This window comes from Panicum virgatum, chromosome 9N, assembly GCF_016808335.1.
Source record: "Panicum virgatum strain AP13 chromosome 9N, P.virgatum_v5, whole genome shotgun sequence".
Lineage (NCBI taxonomy): Eukaryota > Viridiplantae > Streptophyta > Magnoliopsida > Poales > Poaceae > Panicum > Panicum virgatum.
Window position 1 is genome coordinate 44,349,413 of NC_053153.1, and position 23,085 is coordinate 44,372,497.

The window sequence follows — 23,085 nt, forward strand, 5'->3', positions numbered from 1 at the left end:
AATATCACTATTCCCGAGCACAACCCAAACTAAACGGCTTCGAACGTTGGCAGGTCATCAACCTCTGCTAGTTCAATTCGACTGCAGTCTGCAGCACTGGAGCTGCCCTTATACACCAACCGTTCGGCACTTCGGCTGGAGCTGCGCTCTTTGAGTTCATCCGAACAATGCGGCGAACGGACGGCGCCGATGCGCGCATCACTCACGCGGCGCGAAATGCCACATTTCCATTCCGCTGCCCTGCTTCTCGGAATCTCCGGAGAAACAACGCAGAACAGGGCACGACCCGGTCACCACTCACCAGGGCCAGGGCGCGCTAGCCGGGGCCAGCCGGGGCACGACACGGCCCGCGGGACCCACCTCGGCACCACCCCTCTGCCGGGCCCACCCGCTGACCGCACGGACGACCCGGCCGCTGCCCCGGTCCAGCACTCCAACTGCAACCGCAGCCGTCTCTCCCCTCCCCCCCCCGCCCCCACTCCTTCCTCTTCCCCCAACCAAACCCACCACCAAGAACACACCGCACCAACCGGCCTCCCAAAACCCCACGAGGAATCCCCCCAATTCGCCCTGCCCCCTCGCAGATCGCACCATCGGCGCGCGGTTGCAGACGATTCGAACCCCAATCCCCAGCCTCCCAGGCCCTGGCTCTGGTTCCTCGCCAGAAAAATCGGCTATTTGATTGGGGAGCGGAGATGGGGGAGGGGGTGAAGGCGATGCTGGCACGGCCGATCCAGCTGGCCGACGAGGTCGCCAAGCAGTGCGCGGCCGCACGGAGCTTCCGCGCCGAGTGCGCCGAGCTCAAGGCGCGCGCCGACAAGCTGGCCGCGCTGCTGCGGCAGGCGGCGCGGGCGCCGGACCTCTACGACCGCCCCGCTGCCCGGATAATGGCGGGGGGCGCCACGGCGCTTTCCAGGGCCTCCGCCCTCGCCGCCCGGTGCGCGCGGGGCCACCCGCGGCTCCGCAGCCTCTTCACGCTCAGCCCCGCCGCCGGGTTCCCGCGGGCCATCGCGGCGCTCGACACGGCCCTCGAGGACGTCGCGTGGCTGCTCCGCATCTCCTCGCCCGGCGCCGCCGGGGACGGCGGCGACGACTCGCTCCTCGGCCTCCCCAACATAGCGCAGAACGAGCCCATACTCTTCTTCATCTGGGACCACGTCGCGCGCCTGCACACGGGCTCCCCCGCCGCCCGCGCCGACTCCGCCGCCAACCTCGCCTCGCTCGCCCGCGACAGCCAGCACTTCGCCAAGCTCATCATCGAGGAGGATGGCGTGCCGCCACTCCTCAAGCTGCTCAAGGACGGCACCGACGAGGGTCAGGAAGCTGCCGCACGCGCCCTGGGTCTGCTCGGATGCGACGCCGAGAGCGTCGACAAGCTCGTGCAGGCGGGGGTGTGCTCCTCTTTCGCAGCCGCGCTCAAGGACCCGCCCATGCGCGTGCAGGCTGCGGTGGCGGAGGCCATCGCTGCCCTTGCCGACCGGAGCTCCACGTGCCAGGACCTCTTCGCTCAGAACAACACTGTGCGGTACCTTGTAGGCCACCTTGCCTCCGGGACCATCCAGGAGCACAGCAGGTACTCTGTTGGCTCCAACAGCTCCAAGAACAGCACAACTGCACCACAGCAGCCCATGAAGTCGCTCCACTCTGTGGTACTTGCCAAGACGCATAGCATGCGCCACACCGGTGGTGATCGTGACACCGCAATTCACACTGATGAGCCGCCGAGGATGTCCAACGGAGGCGATCATGACGCGATAAGGAATCCCCATATGCAGTCGGTGGTGCACTCAGCTATGGCTGCCAAAACAAACACAAACGGCTCATTTGTTCCACCGTTCAGGCCTCAGCTTGGAACTAGTGGCTCCAGTGGCCGTGGTGCTCGTGAGGTGGAGGATCCTGAGATCAAGGCACATTTGAAGGCCATGGCTGCGAAAGCATTGTGGAAACTGGCCTATAACCATTTGGGTGTCTGCAAGAGCATTACAGAGTCTCGTGCGCTGCTGTGCTTTGCTGTACTTCTTGAGAAGGGTGATGGAGATATGGGCACTGAAGTACAGTTCTTCTCGGCAATGGCAATCATGGAAATTGCACGTGTTGCTGAGCATAGCCTTGTTCTGCGGCAGTCGGCTTTCAAGCCCAGCTCCCCAGCAGCTAAGGCTGTGGTTGATCAGCTGCTCCGCGTCGTCCGCAATGGTGAATATGATGTGTTGCTCCTCCCATGTATCACCGCCCTTGGCTGCCTTGCACGTACCTTCACAGCTAGTGAAACTAGGGTCATCGCCCCTCTTGTGCAGCTTCTTGATGAGCGTGAGCCACCAGTTACCAAGGAAGCAGTGGTCGCACTCACTAAGTTTGCATGCTCTGAGAACCACCTACATGTGAACCACTGCAAGGCCATTGTCGATGATGGTGGTGCTTGTCACCTTGTCCAGCTTGTCTACCTTGGTGACGAAATTCAGATTGAGGCACTGATACTACTCTGTTATATTGCACTGTATGTGCCTGAGAGCGAGGAGCTCGCGCAGGCTGGGGTGCTCGCTGTGCTTCTCTGGGCTTCAAAGCAGGCTCACATGGTGCAGGACACACGTGTTGAGGTGCTACTGCCAGATGCCAAGTCGAGGCTAGAGTTGTTCCAGTCCAGGGCCTCCAGATGATGTTGGGAACAGGATCACTGGACATTGGTTAGTAGTTCTTTGCTGCAATGTGTAAGTAGAGTAGAATTATTTCCATTATCGCAGTTGTTCTTGTGTGGTGTATTGCATTTTAGTCTGTACATACAATGGCATCAATTTGTCTCCAAAATTGGTTGGGGGTTTTGAATTATAAATTCAAAAGACTTTGAAAAGGAACATGTTGGCCGCGAAAATTTTTCTGTTCGTATCAAGTAAACATTATTTTTCCATGAATTTTATTTGTTCAGGATTTTGTTTTGGTTCTGCTTTTTTCTTTTGAATGGGCATATTAGTTATGTTTGTGACTTGTGGTTAAATTAATCAACGTTATTATCTTAGAGCAGCGTAATCCCAAGAAAGTTACTCATAATCTGAATCAAGCTGACATATGCAGCCCCCTATTTGACCATATATAGACATGATCACGGGGCTTTGCATTTGTTTTTGCTGAATCTGTAAATGTGATTGTTAAGTCAGGGTATTACTAGTTAAGATTGGACAAGTCAGGGTGTATATAAGTGATCTTCCACTTGTGCATTAGAAGTGCATTTGTCTATTTTTACAAATTGTTCTGTTTTTCCAAATGCACTTCTAATGGTTGTGCTTTAGAAGATTGTTTGTAACCTTTTGTCATGTTATGAACAGATTTTGCTAGTAGCAATTCTAGTTATATCTTTATATGTAATTCATCGAAGGTAAATCAGCAATTCAGTTGTAATCTGGTAAATATGATATGCTGTCTGCATCTGCAACATGCATTCAATACAATTATTCATACTAGAGCCCACATGTTGCTATGGAATCCTAGTTAATCCAGTTTGAGAAATTATTATGGAAGAAGACTTGATTGTGACAGAAATAAACTAGAGAAGTCCTTTTAGAAATTTCCATTGCTTATATATGCTGCTTTATGCATACATTGTCTTCATTGAATGGAAAATCAGACAGTAGGGAAGAAAATAAGACGGTCCGTCTCTCTCATGAGCCAGCTATTGTTTTCAGCTTTGATACCAATATATATTGTGTAATTAGTTAGAGTTTATATATGTGTGAACATCAGTACAGCTATTGTACTCCAACATCATCAACTAACGGTTGACCAACTTTATTTATTTAGCTGCCTTGCGTGTGTTAGGCAATCTCCTCCATTCAGGTTCAGCCAATTACACGTCTCAGGACTGCTTTGACCCTATAATAAAAAGAAATACATAATTAGTCCAACTGAAGCAATAATTACATAACAAGATTTGCAATGACTTACTGTATATATCCTGAAGCTTGGAAAACCTAACGATTTATTTGTATTCAATTTGGCAATCCCTGATCTTGATATCAGTTGTGAAGTAGAAGTTTTCTTTTGCTATCATTGTGTCAAGTTTCACTATCCTAGTATATTCCCTCTACTTGGCTGATTGATCTGAGATTATTATCTGACCATGATTATTACCATGTGGAAGAACAACTAACAGACACTGACATGCTGGGTCCTGTCTTAGTTTCAACTGTGTGCGGGCAAACATGTTAGCGTCGGTTCCTACAGGTCCCAAGTCGCCAAGCCGAGCTACTCACCACAGCCTGCAGGTACTGTGACACCGCACTGTTTGGTTACGTAGAACACCTTCTCCATGCTTAATTTCTCCTTGGCGTCGCGGGAGCCCAGGTAGTCGCAGACACAGGACTCATGTGCATCTGCGTCCTGCACCGTTCTGCAGCAGGCGGACGACGGCTTCTGCTTGGGCCCCTGCTTCTGGACGTACTGCTTGCAGTTGTGCCACAGTGCGTCGATGTCATTCTGGCAGGCTGGGAGTTTGTAAGGAGATGGTGGACCTGAAACTGCTGCTGCAGCGGCAAGGAGGAGGAGCAGCGTCGCGGCCAGGAGGCCAGCAGAGCGCATCTGGGCCATATCTTGGTGTGGTCTTTGGTGAACTGGAACTTCACCAATTGGATTGTGTTTTTGTTGTTGCAATAATGTTGTGCGTTTGAGAACTGGATGGTAGTTGGTATTTATATAGTATCTGCCGCTTGGAGTTTGGGGTTTCGTTCCCAAAGGTTGGTTTGATCGATTGGGGTTCCGGGGTTGCTGTGATTCTGTGAACTATGCAATACTATTTCCGTGAGCTGTTTTCAAGCTGCGTGTTTTGCTCAAGCAGCTGTTCATGGCAATGCCACTGGTGTGACCCTGGATCTGTGGATGTTGAGCTCCACCCAGTTCTCGGTTACGTTTCCTGACCGCACCGTGGCCTCCAAGCACCCTTCGTCCTTGCTCGTCCTTCTACCTCTCCGGTTCCTGTTGCTCTAGTGGCCCCATCAATTGCTTAAAGGCTTGCATTTCTTTTACTATGTTACTTGTATACATTATCGGTCTTGAGAAAGGGCTATCAGCTAATTTGGCAAGATTGAGAACACACAGTTATCTTTCACTGAAATAATAAAACCCCTACACACTCCATTGTCGTTGATTGCTCTTGTGGGGGTAGATTACATTTTGAGTAAAATACTCAAAATGCACCTAGCATCCCTAAATTGTAGAGAAATTTCGATATTTGACATCACGCGTTTTGACATTAAATTCACGAGCCTTTCAAAATATATCACTGGGTGTGCGAATTCTTTCAAAATGAGGGATTTCGACTCATTTTCTCTATTTCGTGAATTTCGTTTTTATTTTCCTTTTTACTGGGCACATGAACTACCTGTTTTGCCCCCAACCCAATCCAATCGATCTCCTATGTTTGAGCATGGTTTTCCCGTATGCATATGCAGATGTGATCTCCTGTAAACAGTGACTCACCAAAACCTGTGGAAATGATTAGAATTAAAATCTGTATCTCTAGTTTTGGTTCTTTATACAAAGTTCATTGATGCTAAAGTTGGCAGTTGATTTTCGGCTTAAGGGCCGCTAATAGTTAACATTGTCATGAAGAATGGATTTCAATATTTGGATTTGCTTGTGCGGAAGTTGTCAATTGATCCAACTCCTCATGTGCATTCTCCCCTCCTCAAGTGCATTCACCCCCTCCTGGGTTCTCGCCAGATCATGAGATTCCCGCACCTCCTGACCCTACGATACCAAACCGTGAGGCAGATGTGGAAAATGCGGTTGTGGTCCTAATGTTGAATCCGCCTCTAATGTTGTGCATTTTGAATAATGTAACGTAATACTTTGTTAGTCTTTGGTTCCATTATGTTAGCTTGTTTTTATTAGCTTTGCACTATTTAAAAAATGTTATGAGCAAATTCAATGCAACAACAACAAAATAGTCGACCGGAAGATGCAATAAATGAAAACAATGAAAAGTCAAGGACATGAAAGCGCACTAAAAAGTTCAGTAGGTGACAACAAGGTGAATAGTGCAACACTCGACAACAATGCACATGACTAAACCATACAGTTAGCAAATCCTGCGTACTACTGGGTGCAACGAGGTCACTTCCCCTTCCTCAATGCATCTGGATTCTCCTCCATTGATGCTTTCACATTGCAAACACGCTCAAGCTTCTGCTCCCTCTCCTCCCTACGCTAAGCAGCATGCCTCCTCTCCACCTCTTCTTGCCGCTCCACATCCCACTCCTTCATTCTCCTCAGGTACTCTTTGTCTTTCTTCTTAGTCTCAGTGTCGATCCACTGCTCAAAATCCCATTGCAGGGATGGATCTGCAAAACATTCAATTGTTACGCATGTAATATTTCACATAAAACATACACAATTTCATATGACATCTAAAATATTAAACAAAAAATACAAATTATTGCCATCAACCCAATACGGATCGAACGAGGTGTAGGATCGAACACATAATTTAACACATTCAAACCTCTAGTTATACGTTTCATGTTCATCAGACTTGGCTACCTTGCAAGAATCACCGCAGTAGCACATCGGCACAGGAACACAACTAGGCAGTGGCAAACGGGTGAAAGCTGTTCCTAGCACCTTCGGTTTACTTTACTAGATTTACCAAGTCTTGGTATCTCCTACGGATGCATAATACGTGTACTAAAACTCTAAGTAATGATGTACCTACGGTTCAAAAATACACAGAATATAGACCAAATTAATGTGTAAAAATTGAGGAGGGGGACGAGAGAGAGGATACCTTGCTTTTGAAGATCTATGGAGTGGATCTAACTTTTCAAGGTGAAATATATTGTTTGATGAGGTTGGGCGAGTGTACTGGGGGGAGGGGCAAAGCGCGAAGGAACAAGAAGAAATGGAGAAAGCTCGGCCAAGAGAAGAGCCCATGGCGTCAGCTCAGCGCCATGAGCTGGGGTGCTGAGTTGGCTGCCACGTAGGCACTAGCTCGGCAGCGGGGGTATGGTGGCGAGACGTGTTACCTCGGCCTAAGAGGCTAGGACTCATGGCGCCGGCTCCTAGAGTCCAAAAATGCATTTAGTTCCTACAGGGATCCAAATGTGAATTTTTTTAAGAAAAGGTTAAATTGCAAAAAGTAATACACGTACATATGGATCCTGCTCGAGTTGCAACGGTGAGTGAACCAACATATGTCATGTACACCTTTCTCGGATGAGTCTTCCTTGCAGTAAATGGAAGGTGACTCTCCACTAATGTGTGGGCCCTATAGCGATGGGCTACACACGTTAGTGAGGGAGGTGTCTCTGCCTTGCCACTTCGGGACCGTTTGGTAGGATTTCCCCAAAACAGCTTCACTAGTTAAAGCCAAAGCCGGGGAAACAAAAAAAAATGTAGATTCACTTGACTTCTAGTCTATTTTTGCCCCTATTTACAAAATGGATTCATGCAACAGTGCTTTATTTTGCGCAAAACAGGTGAAGCCGAAGCCACAGTAGACCCTCTCAAAGAGCCCCTTCCTCATGGCATGTCGCGAGCTACTCACCTCTGCAGTTCCTCTGAGTAATGGTGACACCGCCCTGTCTGGTGACGACTTTGTCCAGGCCGATGTTGAAGTCGGAGCCATAGGTGCAGACATAGTGCACATTGGTGCAGCAACTGGGCAGCGGCAACAGCATCGACGCACCCTCCTACACCTACCCCAAGCAAGTACAATAATTGGCTTATAGCCAAATGCTGATATGGAGAAGAAAAGAGAGGAGAGCTTAGATGGGTATGGAAGCATATACATGTGGTGGCATACATTAAATACCTTTTCCTGTTGTATGTGGTACCATATTATGGAACCTATTAATGTTTTTTTATACAGGTGAACACCATGTTGGAGCTCCGCCAGAGCTCCGATCGCCACCGCTCTGCCCGAACAGAGCGCCGCCGAGGGGGGTCGACGGTGAAGTCACCCCTCCGGCTGCTTTCACCCGCGAACATGGCGCGCACCAGGTACACCTCCCCACCCTCAAGCTCACCGCACAGCGCACTCCACGAAAAAATGCACGGACGCAATGGAATTTGAGTGGTGGGAGGAAGAAGATGAATAGTGATGCGAGAGGAATTTTGCGCTCTAATGCACGGTGCCGCACACCGCTCTCCAATTCAACTCGCAAGCTTCATCACCGGAGTACAACGGACATTTATAGCCCAATGGACGCACCCACGACCCACCACCTAGCCTAGAACACTGGCACGGGCGCACTGGCTCCGCCATGACCGCGTCCGACGCGCTCCAACGCGCACGCCCACGAACAGGAGATGCCGCGCCCAATGCGGGTCTTCAACGGCCGCCATCTTCCACCATCCTGATCGCCCGCACGACCTGGTGTTCAACGATCCACGTGATCGGCTCCCGATCACGCTGCCGCCCGATCGCCTAACGATCTGCTCCACCACGGTTCACGCGCACACACGCGCTCACCCGCGATCACACACGCGCCACGGACTGGCTCGTGCACAGCCCTCCGTGCTCGACGCATGCACACGCACTGGACACACACGACGCCCGCGCGCACAATCCACGCGCTCGGCGCACACACACCACGCCCTGGCGCACACACACGCTGCCAGGCATGAACACACGCACACCCCGTCGCCATGATCATGTCACGGCGATGGGTTTATTCCCAACATTCACCCCCTAAACCCAGCGCCCTACGTCGGGTCCTAGCGCCGCCGACGCCGGACTTCACAGGAGAGCTGCTTCGGTCGACTCCTTGCCGACATCCGCCGTGGCCGCCATGACGACCTCCTTCTTCGGCTTGCGGCAGTCGCGCGCGAAGTGGCCACGGACGCCGCAGTTGAAGCATTTTCCAATGTCGGACTTCGCCTTGCGCCGCGCCCGCCATTCCTCCTCCATGAGCAGAAGCCGCTCGCCGCCTTGACCTCCGGATGTTGCCTGTCTGCCCGTCAGCTGAGCCCGCTGCCTTGATCGCTCGTCGAACGCCTTGAGCCGCCCGAGCGCCTCCTCGAATGGCATGGACGCCACCTCGCAAAACTGCTCGATGCCGGCCACCGCCGGATACAACCGGTCGGGCATGGTGTTGAGTAGCTTCTTGACCAGCGCTGCGTCATCGAGCGTCGATCCGAGGCTCGCGAAGCTTGCCTTCATCCCGCTGATCTTGCCAGCGTAGACGTCCAGCGCGTCGCCGTCCGGCATGATCAGGGAGTCGAATTCCCCTTTCAACGTGGCAAGGCGTGCCGTCCGCACACGATCCGCGCCCACGAATCGCGTCTTCAGCGCCTCCCACACCTCCTGCGTCGTGGGCTTGGTCGACACCTGCATTAAGATGTCCTCCGGTAACGCTTGAAGAAGGTGTGCCCGCGCCGTCTTGCTCTTCCATGCGTCCACCTCGGCGCCGCTCGATGGAGACACGACCTCCCAGAGGCCCTGCTCGTCGAGGATAGCCTCCATCTTGATCGCCCACTCCGTGTAACCTGCCGGCGTTAGCACCGGTTAGCTCACGGAACCGGACGTCGCCACCCGCTCGACCACCTGCTCGACGATGACCTCGCGCGTCCGCAGCTTCCTCGGTGGAGAAGGACCGTGCGATCGCTGATGTGGTGGAGTCGCCGAGCGCCGTGGTGAGGACGACATTGCCCCTTGGAACTAACCGGCTCTGATGCCACTTGTTGGAGCTCCGCCAGAGCTCCGATCGCCACCGCTCTGCCCAAACAGAGCGCCGCCGAGGGGGGTCGACGGTGAAGTCACCCCTCCGGCTGCTTTCACCCGCGAACTTGGCACGCACCAGGTACACCTCCCCACCACCCTCAAGCTCACCGCACAGCACACTCCACGAAACAACGCACGGACGTGACAGAATTTGAGTGGCGGGAGGAAGAAGATGAACAGTGATGCGAGAGGAATTTTGCGCTCTAACGTACGGTGCCGCACACCACTCTCCGATTCAACTCGTAAGCTTTTTCACCGGAGTACAACGGGCATTTATAGCCCAATGGACGCACCCACGACCCACCACCTAGCCTAGAACACTGGCACGGGCGCACTGGCTCCGCCATGACCGCGTCCGACGCGCTCCAATGTGCACGCCCACGAACAGGAGATGCCGCGCCCAATGCGGGTCTTCAACGGCCGCCATCTTCCACCATCTTGATCGCCCACACGACCTGGTCTTCAATGATCCACGTGATCGGCTCCCGATCACGCCGCCGCCCGATCGCCTAACGATCAGCTCCACCACGGTTCACGCGCACACATGCGCTCACCCACGATCACACACGCGCCACGGACTGGCTCGTGCACAGCCCTCCGTGCTTGACGCACGCACACGCACTAGAGACACACGACGCCCGCGCGCACAATCCACGCGCTCGGCGCACACACATGTAACACCCGGTTTATAAAAGAACATAAACCGAGCAATCATATACGTGCCAGGATCAAGTCACACGTATATACAACAGAATGAACAGTATATCATAGCACATATCACGTAAAAAGATATAATAAAGCGAATACGAATGTTATTTATTACAATAATGACAAAAATGTCTGATACAGCGGAAGCGAAGTACAAAATACGAATAAAGCTCTCCGAAGCTGAAGCAGGGCGCCACAGGGACGTCGACTGGGAGACGAAGCACCTAGAAGTCCTCGTAGTCCTGGTAGCGCTGGACGAACTCCCTCGTGTCAGCAGGAACTGAGCAGCAGTAGCGTAGCCAAGAGGAAAAAGTAGAGAAGAGGCAAGGGTGAGTACACAACTTGTACTCAACAAGTATAACACAAACTATGAGGCTCTAGGCTGGCTGACTCAACTGCATTAGCTTTTAAGTGTTGGCAAAATTTTATTAAAACTATTTACTATGAGTTGATGAATTACCATTGACCCAGTTACATAGTTATTAATCAGAATTAATCATACTACTACTGAGAACCAAACCAAAACCAAGCCACCAAGGTAAACCCCGAGAAGCACCCCCCTCGTCGGAAGGAGATAACTCCACTAATCAAAAGGAGGATCTGGGCCGCTCATAACCGTGAGCACGGCTAGTATACCAGTTTTACACTCTGCAGAGGTTGCACATCTTTACCCACAAGTCGTGAGCTACGCCAGTTGTTCATCACACTTCCTTAGGTGAGATGGCCAGCGACTCACTACGAGGCCTTTAAAAAGAATCTCATTGGTAAGGCGTAACCGCGAGAGTTAGGTCGGCGACGATGGGGCCCACCTCCGGGGGTACAAGCACAGGAGCGCAATCCAAGCACAGACCAAGCCGGAGGAGCAGGGACCATTGAAGCTTACTACTCTTGCCCCGCAGGTAAGTTACTCCAAACCAAAAAGATCTAATTATTACGCCAAGTCTATCCCATTCTAGCCTTGTGGTAGCGCTGTTGTCCCAGGTTGTCGCTCTATGAACCGGTCCTTATGGAGAGTGGCCAACCAGGCAGTAAGCACCGTGCTGGCCCCCTAAACCATGTTTCTACAAAAACAACTTTTAACGAGACGTGAGCCACTCAAGCCACACAGAGTGCCACTCTCAGAATTAAGTTCAAGTAAACCATTAATCAAATTAATTAAAAAGGACCAGAGTGTGTTATAGCGCAGCAACCTAGCACAACTAACCAAAATGCAACCCAAGGATATATATAAAGGATATAAAGTGGCTAGGTAATCCTTAAAGGCATACAGTATTAAAATGCAGTATGAAATTGTATTTAAAGACGATAGGTTGTTCATGTTATACTTGCCTTCCTCGTACTGCTCCTGCTGCTCAAAGTGCTCAGAAGACGGCTGCTCCGGGTACTGGTACTGGGGCTCCTCAGGTAGCTCAGCGTCTACTCACGAACACATGGCCAAAACAAAGCATGATAATAAGCAGACAAGCAAACTCTAACAAAAGCTAAAGAACAGTACATCAATACAATAAAAACAGCACACTAAACTAGTCTAAAGCTATTCTACGCATTACAACGATCGCGTGGATATAAAGAACGCCTAAAACGGAGCTAAAACGCATAATCTAGGCCAAAAACAAGTCTTAGGGGCTTTTCTGCGAGAAAAACTAAGTTCCAGGGGGTTTCCTGCAAAAACTAAGGGCTTAAACGTATTTAGACTAAAGCTTCAGGGTCTAACTCGCAAAAACGTCAAGCGTGGACTGCGGGTACTAAATCTAGAAAGGTCAGGGGGCTAAGCGCTAAAATATGGGCCTCGGTGTAAATATTTTTACACTATATAGGATCGCGGGTTGAAGGGTGGCGTGCGGGCTGGGCCGAAGTGGGCCCGCGGAAAGGGAGAGGGCTAGGGCTGCTGGGTTGGGCTCGGGCCGGACTGGGGAGAGAGGTGGGCTGCGGGTTGGGTTTGCTTTGGGTTTTTCCTTTTCTATTTCTATTTCTATTCTATGCCTCACTCAAGCTCAACTATTTGAATTCAAAATAAATTTTGAATTCAAACCCCTATGAAATCAAACAACTAAAACAATGCATCAGCATGAATGCATTAACAAAGTTAAACCTAAGAAAATTTTTAATTACTTGTGAAACAAAAGCTAGATTAAATGCAAGTCTAACACAATAAACCTTAGAAATTTAAATAAAGCCAATTAAATTTATTAATAAATGCTGAAATTTAAATTAGGGTGTTACAGACCCTACCCCCTTAAAGAAATCTCGTCCCCGAGATTTAGCTGGGCTGGCTAGCAAAGAGATCTGGATATGTCTCCTTCAACTCCTCTTCTCGCTCCCAAGTAGCCTCAGCTTCACTGTGATGACTCCACTGAACTCTGCACATCTTGATGCGCTTGTTCCGGGTAACCCTCTCTGATGTCTCCAGAATCTTCACCGGATGCTCGGTATAAGTCAGATCTTCCTGGACGTCCACTCCATCCAGGGGTGCCTGCTCCTCGGGTACTCGCAGACATCTCTTCAGCTGAGATATATGGAAGGCATCATGAACTCCTGAGAGGCTGAGAGGTAACTCCAGGCGATAAGCAACTTCGCCTTTCCGCTCTAGCACCTTGAATGGCCCCACATACCGAGGTGCTAACTTCCCTTTGACATTAAATCTGCGGATTCCTCTCATTGGAGATACCTTCAGATACACATAATCGCCAACACTGAAAGTCAGGTCTCTCCGCTTGCCATCAGCATAGCTCTTCTGTCTGCTCTGTGCAATCCTCAGATTTTCTCGCACAGCCTGAACCATCTGTTCTGCATCATCTATGATCTCAGGACCAAAGAGCTGCTTCTCACCGATCTGATCCCAATAGAGAGGAGTCCTGCACTTTCTGCCATACAATGCCTCAAAGGGAGACTTCTTCAGACTGGCCTGATAGCTGTTGTTATATGAGAACTCAGCATATGACAGGCACTTATCCCAACTAGTACCATACTGGATAGCACAAGCTCTCAGCATATCCTCCAACAGTTGGTTGGTTCTCTCTGTCTGCCCATCTGTCTGGGGGTGATAAGCCGTACTGAAACGCAGCTTCGTGTCCAACGAATCATGGAGCTGCTCCCAGAACCGAGAAGTGAACTGAGACCCTCTGTCAGATATAATCTTCTTGGGCACACCATGCAAGCAGACAATCCGAGAGATGTACAACTCTGCAAGTCTAGCACCGGAGTAAGTAGTGTTCACTGGAATGAAGTGAGCAACCTTCGTCAATCGATCCACTACTACCCAAATGGAGTTGTACCCTTTCTGAGTACGAGGCAATCCAACAATGAAGTCCATAGTGATTTCCTCCCATTTCCACTCGGGAATCTTCAAAGGCTGTAACAGACCTGCTGGCCTCTGATGCTCAGCCTTGACACGCTGACAAGTGTCACAAATAGCCACGTACTCTGCCACTGAACGCTTCATCCCATACCACCAGAAACGTTCCTTCAGATCATAATACATCTTCGTGCTGCCCGGATGAATAGAGTAAGCTGTATCATGGGCCTCACTCAGTATCAACTTCCGGAGATCCTTCACATCTGGCACACAGATCCGGTTCTTGTACCACAAGGTACCCTGATCATCCTCTCTGAAATGAGGAGCCTTGCCCTTCTTGAGCAACTCACGAATCTCCTGCAGCTTCTCATCATCTTTCTGATGCTGCCTGATCTCTGACTCTAGAGTCGGTACTGCCTCAAACGCTGCACTGGAGGTATGATGCAAGAAACCCAGACTCAACTGCTCGAACTCCTCGCATAACTCTGGTGGCATCTGGAAAGCAACGGCCATGTTGACATAACTCCTTCTGCTCAAAGCATCTGTTACAACATTGGCCTTGCCCGGATGATAGTGAATCTCCAGATCATAGTCCTTGACCAACTCTAGCCATCTTCTCTGCCGCATGTTCAGCTCATTCTGCGTGAAAATATACTTGAGGCTCTTGTGATCAGTGTAGATATCACACCGCTGCCCATACAAGTAATGCCTCCAAATCTTCAGAGCATGCACAACTGCGGCTAACTCGAGATCATGAGTAGGATAATTCAGCTCATGCCGACGTAACTGCCGTGAAGCATAAGCTATCACTCTGCCCTCCTGCATCAGAACACACCCAAGACCATCCTTCGAAGCATCACAATACACCGTGAACCTCTTCGTCTGGTCTGGCAGAGTCAGGACTGGCGCCGTAGTCAACCTCTTCTTCAGCTCATCAAAGGCCATCTGACGCTCATCTGTCCATATGAATGCCACATTCTTCTCTAGCAAAGAAGTCAAAGGCTTCGCGATCTTGGAGAAATTCTCGATGAACCTCTGATAATATCCAGCTAAGCCCAAGAAAGATCTGACTTCCTTCACTGTCTGCGGTGTCTCCCACTCGAGCACATCCTTCACCTTGCTTGGATCAACAGCAATGCCTCCCTGAGAGATAACATGACCGAGGAATGGAACCTCGTCAATCCAGAACTCGCACTTGCTGAACTTGGCATACAACTGATGCTCTCTCAGTCTCTGCAACACGAGTCTCAGATGCTCCTCATGCTCTTCTTCTGTCTTGGAGAAGATCAGAATATCATCGATGAAAATCACCACGAAGACATCCAGATAATCCATGAAGACCATGTTCATCAGATGCATGAAGAAAGCCGGGGCATTAGTCAAGCTGAAGGACATGACTGTATACTCATATAGCCCGTACTTGCAGGTGAATGCCGTCTTCGGAATATCCCCAGGACGGATCCTCAGCTGAAAATAACCCGAACGAAGATCAATCTTCGAGAATATACGAGCACCTCGAAGCAGATCAAAGAGATCCTCAATACGGGGCAGTGGATGCTTGTTCTTGATAGTGACTGCATTCAGCTCACGATAATCCACACACATCCTCTTCGAGCCATCCTTCTTATCTACCAGCAATAATGGAAAAGCCCAAGGAGAGAAGCTGCGACGGATATAGCCCTTGGCTAGCAACTCATCAATAGTCTTCTTAACTTCTTCATGCTCTATAGGTGCCATACGGTAGGGCCGCTTTGCAATAGGAGCTGTGCCAGGCAAGAGATCAATACAAAACTCAATGGCGCGTTCAGGCGGCATACCTGGCAGATCATCCGGAAAGACATCCGGGAATTCAGACACCACACGAATACCGTCCGTGGGTCTAGCCTCCATCTGATGAAGAAATCCAGAAGGCTCTACTGCACTGATAACAACCTCTTGGCCACTGGAAGCTGATAGCAAGACTGTCCTCTGAGCACAATCTATCCGAACTCCCCACTTGGCCAGAGTCTCCATTCCCAGAATGACATCAATGCCCTTGGTGTCTAGCACCATCAGATCAGTGCAGAACTCTACTCCCCTCAAAGAAACACTGACTCTCGGGCAGTAAGTGTGAGACCTCAACTGTCCTCCCGGTGAAGATACTAACAGGCACCTCTTTAATGTGCTAGTATGAATACCATGATGCTCGACAAAAGACTGAGTAATGAAGGAATGCGTAGCACCAGTATCAAAAAGCACTGTAGCTGGATATGAATTAACCATGAACGTACCAATAACCACGTTGGGAGCCTCGGCCGCTGACTCGGCCGTCACGTGGTTCACCCTGCCCTGTGCTGGCGCCCTGGGCTGAGCTGGGCGCCCCTGCTGTCCCGCCTGCGCCTTTCGGGGGCAAGCGTTGGCGTAGTGCCCCGGCTGGCCGCAGTGAAAGCAGGTGCGAGGAGGTCCCTGAGCCTGCTGTCCGGTAGGAGCTGCCGGACGTGGAGCCTGCGGTGCCGGTGGAGCCGGTGGAGCACGAGCCGGAGGTGCCGGTAACCTCTGGCCCTGCCCCGCCTGCTGCTGCTGTCGAGGCGGGTACTGCTGCGGTGGCCTCTGCTGGTACTGCTGAGGGGGCCGGTACTGCTGCTGGTACTGCTGAGGCGGCTGGAGTCGTGGACGAGTGTTGCTGCCGGTAGCAACGGGGACAACCTTCCTCTTCTTGTCCTCCATCTCCAGGTGCTTGCACTCAGTGTTGAGCGCGCTGTCAACCAGATGGTTGAAGTCGTCGAAGCGGAGGTTGAGCAGCGCGTACTGGAGGTAGTCCTCAAGACCCTCCATGAAGTGCTCCTGCTTCTTGCGGTCATCCACAACCTCGGCAGGGGCGTAGCGAGCCAGCTGAAGAAAGCGATCACGATACTCCGTGACCGACATAGTCCCCTGAATTCACAAAGACAGATAGATATCGGAAGATTAACTCAAGATTCATAAGGATAGAACAAGGGGCATTAGCTCAAAAGAAACCGCTGAATGATTATATTTAAGATTACCTGCTTCAGTGCAAGGAACTCCTTCTGCTTCATCTTCATAACGCCCGCGGGGACGTTGTGGCTGCGGAAACGCTCTCGGAACTGGAGCCAAGTGAGAGACTCGCGATCATGGACTGGGTGGGACTCCCACCAGTCCAAGGCTGCCCCACGCAGCTGTCCTGCTGCATACAAGACGCGCTCACAATCATCGCACTGGGCGATGTCCAGCTGACGCTCCACTGCACGGAGCTAGTCGTCAGCCTGAAGAGGGTCGGACGTGTGAGAGAACGTCGGCGGGTGACCCCTCAGGAACTCAGCACGCCTGTCGCGAGGCTGCGGCGGTGGAGGAGGCGGAGGCTGAGTGTGAGCGTGCTGAAGAGCCTGAACCGTGTTGTTCAGGGTAGCCATCATCTGCATCTGGAGCTGGAAGTACTGCTCCGGAGTCAAAGGCGGCGGCATCGGGATCCCGGTACCCTGGTTGTTCTGACCCTGCTGCTGGCCAGAACCGGAACCGGTGCTCCTGGTGTTCACCATCTGATTTGAACAAAAGATTTCACGAGTAAGGATATTGCAGGAATAAACTCAGATGGATATGATAACTCTTTGCGGAAAAAGACTCAGCCATGATAAAGTAGACAGGATAGAGTTGACTGTTTTACCCCCAACGATCTAACTCATTTTATTAATTAGTTAACTTTAACATCTGAGTGATTTTCTTTAAACAAATTTAAACTACTAAGCTATGCAATCAGTCAAAAATCCAAATCAAACATGTAGCATAATAACAAGCAGACAATTTTCACAACTTAGCCGAGTTTAGCAATAGACTCGACTAACACAACGCGTCGCAGAACGTGCTATCGTATTATTATAAAAAGGTCACCTAGCTATGCTCATGGTGGTCAGATGACTGATTCAGGCCAAAATCTACGAAACTATTCTTCAGAGAGAGAAATCAAGGCAAGAAGGGTAAAAAGTCAAAGAAGTCAAGGGGTATAATAGTAAAATAGTTTCAATAGACAAGGATTGGTGAGAAGAAGTCCTAAAACTCGACCAGTTCTATCTAGGCTTCGTCCTACAGTCGATATGGCTCTGATACCACTCTGTAACACCCGGTTTATAAAAGAACATAAACCGAGCAATCATATACGTGCCAGGATCAAGTCACACGTATATACAACAGAATGAACAGTATATCATAGCACATATCACGTAAAAAGATATAATAAAGCGAATACGAATGTTATTTATTACAATAATGACAAAAATGTCTGATACAGCGGAAGCGAAGTACAAAATACGAATAAAGCTCTCCGAAGCTGAAGCAGGGCGCCACAGGGATGTCGACTGGGAGACGAAGCACCTAGAAGTCCTCGTAGTCCTGGTAGCGCTGAACGAACTCCCTCGTGTCGGCAGGAACTGAGCAGCAGTAGCGTAGCCAAGAGGAAAAAGTAGAGAAGAGGCAAGGGTGAGTACACAACTTGTACTCAACAAGTATAACACAAACTATGAGGCTCTAGGCTGGCTGACTCAACTGCATTAGCTTTTAAGTGTTGGCAAAATTTTATTAAAACTATTTACTATGAGTTGATGAATTACCATTGACCCAGTTACATAGTTATTAATCAGAATTAATCATACTACTACTGAGAACCAAACCAAAACCAAGCCACCAAGGTAAACCCCGAGAAGCACCCCCCTCGTCGGAAGGAGATAACTCCACTAATCAAAAGGAGGATCTGGGCCGCTCATAACCGTGAGCACGGCTAGTATACCAGTTTTACACTCTGCAGAGGTTGCACATCTTTACCCACAAGTCGTGAGCTACGCCAGTTGTTCATCACACTTCCTTAGGTGAGATGGCCAGCGACTCACTACGAGGCCTTTAAAAAGAATCTCATTGGTAAGGCGTAACCGCGAGAGTTAGGTCGGTGACGATGGGGCCCACCTCCGGGGGTACAAGCACAGGAGCGCAATCCAAGCACAGACCAAGCCGGAGGAGCAGGGACCATTGAAGCTTACTACTCTTGCCCCGCAGGTAAGTTACTCCAAACCAAAAAGATCTAATTATTACGCCAAGTCTATCCCATTCTAGCCTTGTGGTAGCGCTGTTGTCCCAGGTTGTCGCTCTATGAACCGGTCCTTATGGAGAGTGGCCAACCAGGCAGTAAGCACCGTGCTGGCCCCCTAAACCATGTTTCTACAAAAACAACTTTTAACGAGACGTGAGCCACTCAAGCCACACAGAGTGCCACTCTCAGAATTAAGTTCAAGTAAACCATTAATCAAATTAATTAAAAAGGACCAGAGTGTGTTATAGCGCGCAACCTAGCACAACTAACCAAAATGCAACCCAAGGATATATATAAAGGATATAAAGTGGCTAGGTAATCCTTAAAGGCATACAATATTAAAATGCAGTATGAAATTGTATTTAAAGACGATAGGTTGTTCATGTTATACTTGCCTTCCTCGTACTGCTCCTGCTGCTCAAAGTTCTCAGAAGACGGCTGCTCCGGGTACTGGTACTGGGGCTCCTCAGGTAGCTTAGCGTCTACTCACGAACACATGGCCAAAACAAAGCATGATAATAAGCAGACAAGCAAACTCTAACAAAAGCTAAAGAACAGTACATCAATACAATAAAAACAGCACACTAAACTAGTCTAAAGCTATTCTACGCATTACAACGATCGCGTGGATATAAAGAACGCCTAAAACGGAGCTAAAACGCATAATCTAGGCCAAAAACAAGTCCTAGGGGCTTTTCTGCGAGAAAAACTAAGTTCCAGGGGGTTTCCTGCAAAAACTGAGGGCTTAAACGTATTTAGACTAAAGCTTCAGGGTCTAACTCGCAAAAACGTCAAGCGTGGACTGCGGGTACTAAATCTAGAAAGGTCAGGGGGCTAAGCGCTAAAATATGGGCCTCGGTGTAAATATTTTTACACTATATAGGATCGCGGGTTGAAGGGTGGCGTGCGGGCTGGGCCGAAGTGGGCCCGCGGAAAGGGAGAGGGCTAGGGCTGCTGGGTTGGGCTCGGGCCGGACTGGGGAGAGAGGTGGGCTGCGGGTTGGGTTTGCTTTGGGTTTTTCCTTTTCTATTTCTATTTCTATTCTATGCCTCACTCAAGCTCAACTATTTGAATTCAAAATAAATTTTGAATTCAAACCCCTATGAAATCAAACAACTAAAACAATGCATCAGCATGAATGCATTAACAAAGTTAAACCTAAGAAAATTTTTAATTACTTGTGAAACAAAAGCTAGATTAAATGCAAGTCTAACACAATAAACCTTAGAAATTTAAATAAAGCCAATTAAATTTATTAATAAATGCTGAAATTTAAATTAGGGTGTTACAACACACCACGCCCTGGCGCACACACACGCTGCCAGGCATGAACACACGCACACCCCGTCGCCATGATCATGTCACGGCGATGGGTTTATTTCCAACACACCACACCATTACACCGATACAATTCTGACACTCCAACACCATCCAACTAAGAAGCACCAACTTAATTTATTCATTTGTATGAGCATTACAGGGTGCCCTGGGTATGTTAGCCAACTTCTCCATCATCTGTACTATGGTTCTGTCGTCAGACTTGATTTTAGTCTGTGAAGAAAAGGAACTTAACATCAGTTCAACATCTATTATTCAACTCAATTAGTTCTCTCTAATATAATTGCCTAACTGAACCGAAATTATATGTCTGACCATGATACCTCTCTACTAGTTCAATTGGTCCAATTCCGACATGTGGGCCCTGTCGTCTGTGTTCCTACACGGCCAATCACCAATCCAACAATAATACAAGCTACATCTCACCTCCGCAGCTCCAGGGAATGGCGACGGCGCACTGCCCGGCGACGTAGAACATCCTGTCCAGGTTGATGTAGTTGAGGGAGCTGAAGTAGTCACAGACACAGGTCGCGTTGGCGATGCCTCTCACGGTGGCACAGCAATGTGGCGATGGCTGCACCATGGGGCCTCCGTCATCCTGGACGTACTAGTAGCAGGTGCTGCGCAGAGCGATAAGGTCATTGTGGCAGGCTGCTCCCGCCGCCGCAGCTGCAGGTGTGCCGCCTACGTGGGCGGCGGCAAGGAGCAAGAGGAGTCGATCCCTACCTACAAATCTTACTGCTAAGGGTATACCTGAGCAGGCTTGGCGGTAAACACCGACAGCGATGACGATGGCATGTTGGTGGATTCCGTGGTGATGGTGTCGACGAGGGCCCATCGATGGTGATAGTAGTGATGATGAACTTATCAATAGTGATTTTTCGAGCCAGTTGTTGCATCACACCAAAGCGGAGCTATTGGTTCGTGGTGCGGTTAGCAAACTTCAAGACAGTGAAAAAACAACAGAGGATAATGTGTACAAGTGATTAAAGAGATGTCCGAAACACTGGACTGTGCTTCATTTCATTTATGAGTTGTTGACTCGGAAGACTAATCACAGTTGGTCAGACTGTAATTTCAATGATCTGTGCCAGCCAAATAAAGTGCCAGCCAACACATATAGAGCAAAGAAACTTGACAGCGTGTTCACGATGGGTGTGGAAAGAATTCATGCATGTCCAAATCATTATATTTATTGTGAGGATACTTTCAAAGACCTGGATAAATACCCTTCATGTTCTGCAAGTTGCGTAACTCAATGGTACAAGGAACACAAAGATTTAGACAGGTTCGGGCCGCGAGTTGCGTAATACCCTACGTCCTGTGTGGTTGTTTGTATTGCCTTAGGTGTTGATGTCTTTCGAGGGGGTCCCTGCACGCCCTTATATATTCGGGGGGACAGGGTTACATGGAAAGTCCTAGCTGAGTATAGTTGGAGTCCTACCACAACACAATCGGGTAGTTTCCTTCGTACTGCAGCTAGTTCTACGCCTATTCGGGTAGTTATAAGAGAGGTAAGGTACATCCATGAGCTATCCCTTACTCTAGAACATTCTATGCCTATAAGTAGTCCTGCTGCCCCGGGTCTGACAAGCCCCCGAGCTCTTCGTAGCCGAATCTTGCAGGCGTCGAGTACTTGGCTGGGTGTCTTCGAGTACTTCAAGTAGTCAGAACATCCTTTCGGTTGCTTCTGGACCTTCCTTTAGATACGTCGAGTAGTCCTCCAAGTACTTCTGGTCGCTCCGAGGCTGTGAGGTGCTCAAGCCTTGATATCTTGATCATATATGGTGCGCGAAATACTCGCGCTCCATATGGAGTAGCCCCCGAGCCTTAGTTTGAATCGCAGAATCAGGCTGAGGGTGTAACACCCTAATTTGAATTCCAGCTTTTAATAATAAATTTAATTGGCTTTATTTAATTTTCTAAGGTTTATATGTCTAGTCTTGCATTTAATCTAAATTTTTGTTCTATAAGTAATTAAAATCTACCTTAGGTTTAATTTCGTTGTTGCATCATGCTGGAGCATTGCTTTAATTGTTGGAGTGCTTGAGTGAATTCAAATTCAGATTTGAATTCATTTGGTTTGAGTTTGTTTGAAAAAGAAGAAAGGAAAAGAAAAGAATAAGACCCAAACCCACTTTCCAACCCAGTCAACCCAGCCCAACCCGCTCCCCTTTTTCCTCTTTCCCCGGACAGCCCAACAAGCAGCCCAGCTGGCCTGACCAAGCGGGCCCAGCTCTCTCCCCCTCTCTGCGTGCTCTCTCCCGCAGACCAGAGCGGCCGCGCGCGTCCGACCGCCCCTGCCACTGGACCCCATCCGCCAGTCTCTCGCGCGCGCGTTTCACCACAGCCCAGCCCGTTTCCCTCCATGCCAGCATGGCCCAGCGCCCTCTCCCGCGTCTGGCCCGTGACACTGCCTCCCGCTCGCCCCTCTCCCACTCACGGGCCGCGACGCACGCTGCAGCCAGCTCGCTCTTTCCCGCGCTCGTCAGCCCAGAGCGCCCCCTTTCCCTTCCCGCGTGACCCACCACTCAGGCTCGGCGCGTGACGCCCGCACTCAACCCTGACAGCCCACCCGTCAGCGACCACCAAGGAACCCAGCTCCGCCCCGCACGCTCCGCCGGGCCCGCCTATCGGCGCGAACCGCCGTGGACAACAGCGCCCTACCATCCCCGCTCGGCCCGCTTCGCGAGCATAACACGGCGCTCGGCCCAGCTCGGCCGCTGCCTCAGCCCGCGTGCGTCGCCCCGCTCCGCAGCAGCTCCCCGCCGGCCCAGCTCTCTCCCGTGCGCGGCCCACACCCACGCCCAGCCAGCAGGCCGACCCTCTCTGCGCACGACCCGCTCGCCCGTTCGGCACACTCCGCGTGCGCGCCCCTCTCGCTGACACCAAGGCCCCGCTGGTCAGCTCCATCGTCCCCGCTTCCTCCGCGCGCGCCCACCAGCCACGCCGAGATCACGGCCG

General features: G+C 50.3%; 2 protein-coding genes across 5 annotated transcripts; one reads left to right on the top strand and one right to left on the bottom strand.

Annotated features, from left to right (window-relative positions):
* Positions 1 to 476: 476 nt before the first annotated feature.
* LOC120690296 lies at positions 477 to 4,818 on the top strand. 4 transcript variants are annotated; one of them, XR_005681696.1, is made up of 3 exons: positions 477 to 2,681; positions 4,169 to 4,253; positions 4,333 to 4,818. XR_005681696.1 is itself a non-coding variant. In XM_039972895.1 (2 exons), the coding sequence occupies exon 1, from the start codon at positions 696 to 698 to the stop codon at positions 2,652 to 2,654; it is 1,959 nt and encodes a 652-aa protein (XP_039828829.1). In that variant the 5' UTR covers positions 477 to 695; the 3' UTR covers positions 2,655 to 2,681; positions 4,169 to 4,818. The 4 variants fall into 4 exon arrangements, 1 of the variants encoding a protein (XP_039828829.1); XR_005681697.1 differs by having other exon boundaries at positions 4,385 to 4,818; XR_005681698.1 differs by having other exon boundaries at positions 4,388 to 4,818.
* LOC120690297 lies at positions 3,537 to 4,643 on the bottom strand. The gene is made up of 2 exons (XM_039972896.1): positions 4,242 to 4,643; positions 3,537 to 3,861 (listed from the first exon to the last, which is right to left on the bottom strand). Exons 1-2 carry the CDS (start codon positions 4,573 to 4,575, stop codon positions 3,845 to 3,847), a joined length of 351 nt encoding a protein of 116 aa, XP_039828830.1. The 5' UTR covers positions 4,576 to 4,643; the 3' UTR covers positions 3,537 to 3,844.
* Positions 4,819 to 23,085: the final 18,267 nt, after the last annotated feature.

Coding starts and splice junctions, on each gene's coding strand:
- LOC120690296 (XM_039972895.1), top strand. CDS start 696: ATGGGGGAGGGGGTGAAGGCGATGCTGGCACGGCCGATCCAGCTGGCC.
- LOC120690297 (XM_039972896.1), bottom strand. CDS start 4,575: ATGGCCCAGATGCGCTCTGCTGGCCTCCTGGCCGCGACGCTGCTCCTC.